The 10,116-nt window shown below is 37.9% G+C and overlaps 3 protein-coding genes across 3 annotated transcripts in view; all 3 read left to right on the top strand.

Annotated features, from left to right (window-relative positions):
* The window catches only part of LOC113278811 (DNA topoisomerase 1 alpha-like), a 3,207-nt gene extending 2,915 nt beyond the window's left edge, over window positions 1–292 (top strand). The window contains exon 5 of the mRNA XM_026527554.1: window positions 154–292. Coding sequence (XP_026383339.1) covers window positions 154–292 — 139 coding nt within the window. The remainder of the gene's footprint in view (window positions 1–153) is intronic.
* Window positions 16–1,961, top strand: LOC113277299 (pentatricopeptide repeat-containing protein At2g13420, mitochondrial-like). Its single transcript, XM_026526427.1, has one exon. It carries the CDS (start codon window positions 305–307, stop codon window positions 1,412–1,414), a length of 1,110 nt encoding a protein of 369 aa, XP_026382212.1. The 5' UTR covers window positions 16–304; the 3' UTR covers window positions 1,415–1,961.
* A 3,811-nt stretch (window positions 1,962–5,772) lies between these two features.
* LOC113278810 (DNA topoisomerase 1 beta-like) lies at window positions 5,773–8,602 on the top strand. Its single transcript, XM_026527553.1, has 7 exons — window positions 5,773–6,669; window positions 6,771–6,851; window positions 6,957–7,268; window positions 7,372–7,672; window positions 7,771–8,173; window positions 8,268–8,436; window positions 8,534–8,602. Exons 1-7 carry the CDS (start codon window positions 5,773–5,775, stop codon window positions 8,600–8,602), a joined length of 2,232 nt encoding a protein of 743 aa, XP_026383338.1.
* Window positions 8,603–10,116: the final 1,514 nt, after the last annotated feature.

The raw sequence follows: 10,116 nt of genomic DNA, 5'->3' as shown, positions 1-10,116 counted from the left end.
GCCTCTTCCATCTCTTCAGACATCAAATGACGCGGACATAGTCGCTAATCTATTAATAGAGCATCATGATCCTTATCATACTAAGGAATCCTCTCTACATCATCTCAATGGTATAATAATTTATACTGAGTTGGTTCAGCAAACTCTAATTAGATTGAAAAATGTACCGAAAATTGCATTGGATTTCTTTGTTTGGGCAAAAGAACAGCCAGGTTACCACCATGACGGGGTTTCTTATGATATGTTGATCGATATCATGGGAAAAGCACGACAATTTGATGTCGCTTGGTAGTTGCTTCTTGAAATGGATCAGCTAGGTGATAAACCGACTTCGAATACTTTCGACATTTTGTTTCGGAGATTAATAGCTGCAGGACTTACAAGGCAAGCCATCCAAGCTTTTGATGACATGGAGAGGTTCACAAAAAGGGAAACTGATAGAGAAGATTTTGTTGACCTTCTTGACACTCTGTGTAAGTATGGATATGCTAAGGTGGCTACAGAGGTCTTCAACGGAAGGAAATTCAAATTTGAACCGGATACACAAATGTATACAGTTATGATTTATGGTTGGTGCAAATTAAATCGACCCGAAGTGGCAGAGAAATTCTTTAGAGAAATGGTAGATCGTGGATTTGAACCGAATGTTGTTACCTATAATGTTCTCTTAAATGGAATTTGCCGTAGAACGGTCTTACACCCAGGAACTCATTTTGAAGGGATCATTCAAAAAGCTGAGAACTTGTTGGATGAAATGCAGAAGAGGGGAATAGAACCAGATGTGACTAGCTACTCTATTGTTCTTCATGTTTACAATCGTGCACATAAACCAGATTTATCGCTTGATAAGCTGAGTTTGATGAAAGAAAAAGGGATTTTCCCAACAGTAGCAACCTATACTTCAGTTATAAAATGTCTTTGTTCATGTGGAAGGCTCGAAGATGCTGAGGAGATCCTTAATGAGATGGTTGCTAATGGAGTAAGTCCATCTCCTACAACTTTTAACTGTTTCTTTAAGGAATTTCAAGGGAGGAAACATGCTGATAATGCCTTGAAATTGTACAAGAAGATGGGAGACTTGTCATGTACGCCGAGTTTGTCCACATATAATATATTAGTTGGAACATTTTCAAGGTTGAACAAGATGGATATAGTTCAGGAGATATGGAATGACATGAAGGAGAGTGGAGCTGGTCCAGATTCGGATTCATATGCGTTGTTGATTCATGGGTTATATGAGAAACGTAGGTGGGAAGAATCTTGTGAGTTTGTCCTGGAGATGATAGAGAATGGATTTCTTCCGCAAAATATCACATTGGAGAAGTTGTACAAAGGTTTAACACAAGCTGATATGTTGACGACTTGGAGAAGATTGGAGAAGAAACTTGAAGCATTTTCACCTAAACCCTTGTAGCCTTCTAGGAGTTGATAAAAGATGGATGACAGTATGACTTGGAAGTTAGAAGCTAAGAACTGTAGGTGGCTCCTTTGTGATGGAAAAGAACAAATTCAGAGGCCTGACTCTTTTGCTTGGTACATCTGTAACTGCTGGATCCTGTGCATAACCATTGTTTAGTGACTTCTCCATGATTGAATCTTCCATGGAATACCGCCTCAGCACCTGTTGAAAACTTGGTTTGGAACAAGCCTTTCAACAGATGGTTTGGTTTGTGTGCATTAGCTTCGCAACTAAGGTCCTTCCTCTACTCTTTCTTCCACTGCCTATGGTTCTTGGTAAGGAGTCTATGGTTTACTTGCGTTTATGACCTGCTCTGCTCTCTCTTCAACCAAGTCATTTAGTTCTATAGGGTGATGCATGGTCTACGACTTGGCTATTGAATGAATCTGATGCAGGTTTAAGATCCTCTGAAATTTGAAAGGCTCATTATGAGGTTTGCACATTCTTAGAACATTAGTTAGTTTGGCTGTTGTTTGTGGTGTAACAAACATTTTTATTATGAATTCTGCAAAATTAAATAAGCGACCTATGGAGTGCTTGATTCGGTTCATATAATACAGAAACACCATTCTCTGCTCAAGCTTTTTTGGGTGCAAACTATAAACTCTGATAGAGACAGAAGGGTAGTATTTCTGACACTTCCCTTGCACTTTGGAGTTATAGGAGTTCCTTGGTTTTGTTCCCGTTGTCAAGTCTCTGAAAAGGAACCCTTAACATCACCAACTTTATTTTTCTTCTACTGGTTCTTCTGATTCAGAAAATTTGTTAACTTCTTGTGGTCATTCAGCTGATCCCTTTAATCCCTCTTCGCCGCCTCCTCCTGTTTTAAATCTAGAAGTTAATGCTAGTCAAAAGGTTTTTAATCAGTATGGGTCTTTCTTAGAAGTTCAATCAAATTTGGAGTCTGTTTCAAATCCTATAGAAGAGAAAATTGTCTCCATAATGAGGGCCGCTGATGAAGGAAAACAGGGGACTCGGGTTCTTTTCATAAGCTTAATCTCTTTTTCACTGCTAAATTTCTTGAATTAGATATTGTTTTAATATTTGTCTGGTTGCCATATCTTTCGTATGTTTCTTACAATTAGTATAATTCTTAGCTGAGCATATACTTAAACATAATCTGGACCCTTGTTCAAATTAGCTTAGAGTTTTGAATTGCATATGTGTTGTAATCCCTGAAATTGATTGTTCATAAAATTTCTTTTAACTTGTGCTGTAAGTTCCAAATTTGATTGCTTATAGATTTTAATTAGACAGTCTAGCTTTGCCTTAGTCTGTTTTTTAGCCTTTTAGGAATTCTGGTTCTCTAAGGTAATTCGGTCTGTTGTTTTTTTTGACAATGAAAATCATTGCTTGGAACACACAAGGGTGTGGTACCAAAAAAACTAGGCAACATATGGATCACCTAATAAAAACTGAAAAATCTGAAATTCTTTTTTTGTATGAAACCAAATCTCAGAGGCATTATCTTAAAAACCTTATGTCTGACTACCCAAATTGGTACTTTGTAGATCCCATTAGTAAAGCAGGTGGACTTGCTTTGGCATGGGTCGACGGCTTTCATTTTGAAATTGTGCACTCAAATATTAACATGTCAAACGTATTGATTAAAACAAATTTCTATGATAAAGAATGGCTCTTAACTGCTTTTTATGGTAACCCTTATAAGCCTTTGAAAATAGGTTCTTGGGAATTCTTAGAAACTATCTCTTCAAGAATAGCTCATTCTGGTATGTCGTGGGCGGTCATAGGCGATTTTAACCAAGTTTTGTGTCCTTCAGAAAAGTTGGGGGGTGTGCCCTTCAATAGTATGGAAGCTGAGCCTTTCGAAAGGCTGCTTCAGCGGGCTGGTTTATCAGATATTTGCTTCCAAAAGGAAATTCTTTCACTTGGAATAACCACAAAATTGGCTTAAAAAACATTTAGGAAATGATAGACAAAGCCTACGTAAATGATGAATGGATTTCTCATTTCCCTGATTCTGTTCTAACTCATCTGCCTTCTTTTGACTCAGATCACAGTCCAATTTGTTTAGATCTCTTTCCCCTTGTGGCTCAAAATCAAAACTTTCCTTTTAAATTTTTTGACACCTGGCTTAAAGAACATACATGTATTCAGCTAATCACTAATACTTGGGACCTTTCCCTTCATAACGTTACTGAGGTTGTGCTAAACAACTTAAAAACCTTAGGAGAAAACCTGACATGTTGGCACAAAAATGTTTTCGGAGTTCCTGAAAAGAAAATCAAAAGGCTGCTAAAAGTATTGACCAAATTCAGTCATCGAGAAGCGACCATAATAAACATTTTCTTCTTTATCAGAAACTTTTAGAGCTAGAAAACCTGTATGAGAGAAATACTAAGCATTTTCACATCAAAACCTTAAAGGGACGAAAACGGAATCAGATTGATTGCATTTTAAATCAAAACAGAGAAATTTTGAAACAAAAAACGCAAATTGCTGAGGAACTGAAAACACATTTTGAAACTCTTTTACTGTCTTCCCTACGGCTCCTGATCAGGAACTTATGAATCTTATTCCGAAAGTCATTTCTGAGCAGGATAACGTAGACTTATTACGTGTCCCAAGTTCTGAAGAAGTTTGGATGGTAGTGAAATCCATGAAATTTAAAAAATCACCAGGGCCAGATGGCTTCCCGGTGAGTTTTTTCAAACATAATTGGTCTTTAGTAGGGAGCCAAGTAGTGGCAATGATTCAAAACGTCTTTCTTTCAAAAACAATCAACCCCAAATTAAATGAAACTTTTCTATTTTTAATTCCCAAAGTAAAACAACCGAAAACACATAGTGATTTCAGATCAATAGGACTCAGCAACACGACTTACAAAATCCTCTCTAAACTTTTAACAAATAGATTGAAAATTCACTTAGAGAAAATGATTTCTCCTTTTCAGTCGGCCTTTTTGTCTTCTAGACAATTTGCAGACAATATAATGGTGGCGCATGAGGTGGTCTATTCAATAAAAAAAATGAAAACAAAAAATGGTGGATTGGGTATTAAAATTGACATGTCTAAGGCATTCGACAGGGTCAATTGGAACTTCTTGCTTCATACTTTATCGGCTTTCAGATTTAGTAATGAATGGTGCAGTCTAATACACCAATGTGTTTCAACTGCCTCCATTGCAGTTCTTTTAAATGGTAAACCTGGAGAATTTTTTACTCCTTCTAGAGGGTCAAGGCAAGGAGATCCACTATCTCCTTACCTTTTCCTAATATGTATTGATGTTTTCTCACGGCTTCTTTCAGCAAAAGAAAAGACAAACACATAACTGGCATTAAAATTTCTAGACATAGTATACAATATCCCATTTACTTTTCGCAGACGACTTTCTGCTGTTCTCAAAGGCTAGTCTTGTTAGCTGTAAAAATCTGTTAAACATGATCAATCAATTTAGTAATGCATCAGGTCAGCTCATAAACTTCTCAAAGTTGGGCATTTTCTTTAGTAAAAAATACATTCTAAACATCAACGAATACTGATCAGACCTATGAAGATCAAGAAAATTAGAATTATTGACTCTTATCTAGGAGCCCCTTTATTTGTGGATAGATCAAAAATTAAGACCTTTGATAAGATAGTTACAAACATGGAACACAAAGCTCTCAGTTGGAACGGTAACACTATGGTTCAAGCAAGCAAAAAAGTTCTCATCAAGTCTGCCTTGTCTAGTTTTCCTATTTATCAAATGGGATGTTTTTCTTTACCTGTAAAAATTACTGACAAAATAGATGTTGTCCAAAGGGACTTTTGGTGGGGTAAACAGAAACATTGTAAAGGTTATTATCCTATTAGCTGGGGTTTCATGTGTGAACCAATCGAAGTGGGAGGATTAGGTTTTAAGGAAGCAAAGAAAATGAATAAGGCAATCATAGCTAAGTTAGCATGGAGAATTGCAATTCAACAGAACACTCTTTTAGGTTCGGTTCTTAAGAGTATCCTGTGTAATCTTTCTCCTATCAATCTAAGTAATATTCAAAAAAAAAAAGATCCCATCAAAGGCTGGTTGTGCCCAGTTGGGTATGACTGAAATCTTAATAAGCTCTCCACCAGGAGCCAGCGGTTCAGGCTAAGGCAGTTGGGGAACCTTGCCGGCACCACCACCACCGGTGGCTGGTACAGGCTTAATAAAAAAACAAAACTGGGGCTCTTAATAAGGAATGTTTTCGAATTCTATAGAAAGTGAAAAGAAAAAGGAAAGTCCGTGTCTATAAAAATAGGGGATATACTAGCTATAGTTCTCTCTGCATGAACATCTCTCCTTTTTTTTTACCATAGCTACGCATAATCCAATGACTAGTTTCAAAGCCATGCACGATTATGATGATGATAATGATGGACCTATAATGAGAAGGAAAACAACAACATCATCTAATGTCGACAGCAAGCATGAATATGATTCAAAGATGATGACAACAACAACATCTGACAGCGGCATGGTGGTGTCCCCGTCTGTACTGCCATCGGGGTCTAATAAATCAAAGCAATCGCAGGTTGGAGGAGATTCCAGATTTCCTTATACTGTGGAAGAAAATTCCAAATTGATGGACGAAGATAAAATGAATTTGACGTCATTGTTCCAGTTGCCGTCGTCTAGTGACAGTATTAAGCAAGTCTCTGAAACAGCAAACACAGATGACCAAGATGATGAAGAGGACAACCTTACGCTCATCGAGAGAAAGGAAAAACTTGAAGAGGACAACCTTACGCTCGCCGAGAGAAAGGAAAAACTTGAAGCTGCTTCTGCATTGGATAGGATATCCAAAACTAAAATAGCAGCAAAAAAGGTGACTTCTTCTTCACTCAAGTGTGCATCAAAGAAAATAATAAAGAGCAGGTCTAAGTCGACGAATTTACACCTCAATTCTGGTGCCGGAAAGAAATGGACTACTTTTGCACACAACGGTATTGTATTACCACCTCCATACAAGCCGCACGGAGTGAAGATGCTCTACAATGGAGAACAGGTTGAATTGACTCCCGAACAGGAGGAGGTTGCGACCATGTTTGCAGTCATGAAAGACACGGAGTTTGCTGCGAAACCAAAGTTTATAGAAAACTTCATGAATGATTGGAGAGTCATACTTGGGAAAGAACACGTTATCAAAAAATTCCATCTGTGTGATTTCACTCCAATCTACGATTGGCATCAGAATGAGAAAGACAAGAAAAAACAGTTGAGCGCACTAGTAAGTTTGTAGATTACATCACAGTTGAGTTTTAGTATTTCCGGCATGCATCTAATTGTTGATTCCTGAACAATATATCTGACGAATATGATGACATGCAGGAAAGAAAAGCCTTGAAAGAAGAAAAGCTGAAGGAGGATGAGAGGTACATGTGGGCTTTTGTCGATGGCAAAAAAGAGAAGGTATGTCTATGCGGATTTCACTAGTAGTAGATTCCCAGTAAATTGTTTTTCATGTCTTTGTTTATGCATTTCTGTGGGTTTTATTTGACATAATAATTATGACAGGTTGGAAATTTTAGAGTCGAACCACCAGGGCTTTTCCGCGGCCGTGGGGAGCATCCTAAGATGGGAAAGCTGAAACGTAGAATTCGTCCAGACGAGATTACAATAAATATAGGAAAAGGTGAACCTGTTCCAGAATGTCCAATCCCTAATGAAAGGTGGAAAGAAGTGAAGCATGACAATACTGTTACCTGGTTAGCATTTTGGAAAAATCCAATTGATCCGAAAGCATTCAAGTACGTCTTTTTAGACGATACTAGCTCATGGAAAGGCCAAAGTGACAAGGACAAATATGAGAAAGCAAGGCTACTCAAGGTAATAAATCGAACACCAGTAGCTAGTTTACAGCTTGTCATGTTTTATCTTGAAGTCTGGAGCAATACTAATTGCTATGTTTCTTCATATATGTCGGTTGCAGGACTACATACTCGATATAAGAGCAAATTATAGAAAGGACTTTAGGAACAAAGATCTAATGAAGCAACAAATTTCCGTGGCTGCTTACCTTATTGATATGTTGGCCCTCAGGGCCGGGAACGAGAAGGATGACGATGAAGCTGACACAGTTGGTTGTTGTACATTGAAAGTTGAGAATGTCAGCTTAGTGCCTCAGACAAACAAGTTAGAGATCAACTTCCTTGGAAAAGATTCGATTAAATATGAAAACACTGTTGAAGTCGACCCTCTTGTTTATAAAGCAATTGGAGAGTTTAAAAAGGGTAAGCATTTCTTTTCCAATCTAAATGTTGTGTGTTAATTTTCTTTACCATTTCATGTTCGGATCGAGCCTTACGATGATTCTACTCTTTGTTCATAGGAAAAAATACCGGCGAGGAGCTTTTTGATAAGCTAGATACATATAAACTCAATGCTCATCTCAAGGAGCTCATGCCGGGCCTCACAGCAAAAGTTTTCCGCACATACAATGCATCTATCACTTTGGATAAGCTGCTGAACAGTGAAATCATGAATCGCAATGTTGCAGAAAAAGTTGTTGTTTATAATCGTGCAAACAAAGAGGTTGCTAAGTTATGTAATCACCAACGATCCGAGCCAAAGTCGCATGGCGCACAAATGCTAAAGTTAAGAGACAATATTGTTAAGTTGAAGGGTGTATTAGATGGACTGGAAACCAATTTGCACAGGGTGAGAAAAGGGAAAGCTCCACTGCAGCTGGATGCTGATGATGGGAAACCAAAGAAGAATTTTACCCCCGAAATGTATGGCGGGTTTTCTCTTATGTTAACTTATTACTATTTTGAGCTGAATGCACAATGATGTTGTTGTCTCATGTATGTTGCTATTGAATTTCAGATTGCAGAGGAAGATTAAGCTGACACTTGACAAGATTGAGAAGACCGAACGGGATATGGATTTAAAGAAGGAACTAAAAACTACTGCGTTAGGCACATCTAAGACTAATTATCTTGATCCTAGAATTTCAGTTGCTTGGTGTAAGCGCCATGAAGTCCCAATTGAGAAGGTAAAGGTTCAATATTGCATCTAATTGGATGGTTGGCTCTTTATAATCCTTTCTTTCTTTCTTAAATCTGATGCCGTTGTCATTCTCTTTTCGGCAGATATTCAACAAATCGCTTCTGGCAAAGTTTGCTTGGGCAATGGATGTTGATCCAAGCTTCAGATTTTGATCCGTTGCCTGAGTTTTAATTGTATCAGGAGGATGAGGCTACAACTCTTGTTTATGAGCCTATGCCTACCTTCATATATGAACAGCAACAATTACCTTTATCTATGAACACTTCAACAGTTTCTGTTACAGAAGTCTGAGAATCTTGTTTCAACAAGGAGTGTGTGTATATCTGAAGCCACAGCGACTTAGTTGTTGCTATCGCTTGATGCAGGTTGAGGAGCATCAGTTAGATCCTCCAATTCCTCTGCCTGACCATCAACTTCTGCCACGTCTTGTTCTTCTTCTGGGTCGTGTGGTTCCCAATCATCTGCATTTTGTGCATCATCATCCTCTTGTGCGTTTTCCTCTTCTTCATCATCATCATTCTCTTGTTCGTTTTCTTCCTCATCATCATCCTCATCCTCATCACCCTCTTGTGCGTTTTCTTCTTCATCATCATCATCATCCTCATCACCCTCATCACCCTCATCATCCTCATCACCCTCGTCATCCTCATCACCCTCATCATCCTCATCATAGGCTAATTTAGCAAGAGAATTCAAACACATAGCTTCCCATGCTCCCCTTATCAGACCCTTGGTGTCATCATTGATCTGATCTTCATGAATGGTCAAGAGAGATGCCACTTCAGCATATAGCGTGTTCCAATTGATGATCTCCATTGCAACTAGTTGCTGCATCCAAATTAGAACTATTAGCAGGGGATTATGAAGAAGGCTAGGTTCGCTAGATGAAGAAATGTCTATAGATTCAGAGGACTTACATCAGAGGTTAAATGACTTGTTTTGAATCGGCATATCATAGTTGCTGCATCGATGATTTCATCTTCTGTAGGCTCAAGAAGGCTAGGTTCGCCAGCTCTTTGCAGCAGAAGATCGTACAGAGTGTCAACGAGAACATCCTGCAATAAATTAAGAAGTATAATAAACATCACTGACAATGTAACGTATCTTAGTAGAGTTGCAAAATCCATACTACAACCAAAATAAACACAGAAACAGTTGCAGATGTTTGATAGATCATGTAACATTCTCCATCAATATATAGGGTGAAAGAACATTCTAAACCCGTAAACAGTCTATCACACTAAACCAAAATCAAAGTCATTTAAAAACTCAATGCCATAATAGAGTATCACATGTGGGGTAGTGTATATCCATTTTTACATGCTGCCTTCAACAATCTAAAACTACGAACAGTTTGAATGGTAACTCCAGAATCCAATTCAACCTATCACACTAAACCCAAATCAACCCCATCCTTTTCATTTAGAACAACTTAAACAGCTTCATGACTATATAACGAAATAAAATTGAGATTTATAAAATTGATTTTCCTTGAATTTGTATCAAATTATATCAAAACAGGATCCGCTTAGTTCATCTCCAACTGACTGAAGTAAGATTAAACAAAACGAATTAAGAACAACTACGAAACTAAAATATGACATACAAATTCAGTGTCTCTCTGCCTAGGATGCCACTGAAATGCTTCAGTGTCTGTCTCTGTACC

The sequence above is a fragment of the Papaver somniferum genome, chromosome 5 (genome assembly GCF_003573695.1).
Source record: "Papaver somniferum cultivar HN1 chromosome 5, ASM357369v1, whole genome shotgun sequence".
In the NCBI taxonomy this organism is placed as follows: domain Eukaryota; kingdom Viridiplantae; phylum Streptophyta; class Magnoliopsida; order Ranunculales; family Papaveraceae; genus Papaver; species Papaver somniferum.
Note: the sequence above shows the minus strand (reverse complement) of the source record. Positions and strands in the feature narration are given on the sequence as shown.

Excerpts from the sequence above, each read along its gene's own strand:
- LOC113277299 (XM_026526427.1), top strand. The coding sequence starts at position 305 with ATGGATCAGCTAGGTGATAAACCGACTTCGAATACTTTCGACATTTTG.
- LOC113278810 (XM_026527553.1), top strand. The coding sequence starts at position 5,773 with ATGACTAGTTTCAAAGCCATGCACGATTATGATGATGATAATGATGGA. Across the intron at positions 7,673-7,770 it reads AATTGGAGAGTTTAAAAAGG|GAAAAAATACCGGCGAGGAG; the intron begins GTAAGCATTTCT and ends CTTTGTTCATAG. Across the intron at positions 8,174-8,267 it reads AAGAATTTTACCCCCGAAAT|ATTGCAGAGGAAGATTAAGC; the intron begins GTATGGCGGGTT and ends ATTGAATTTCAG.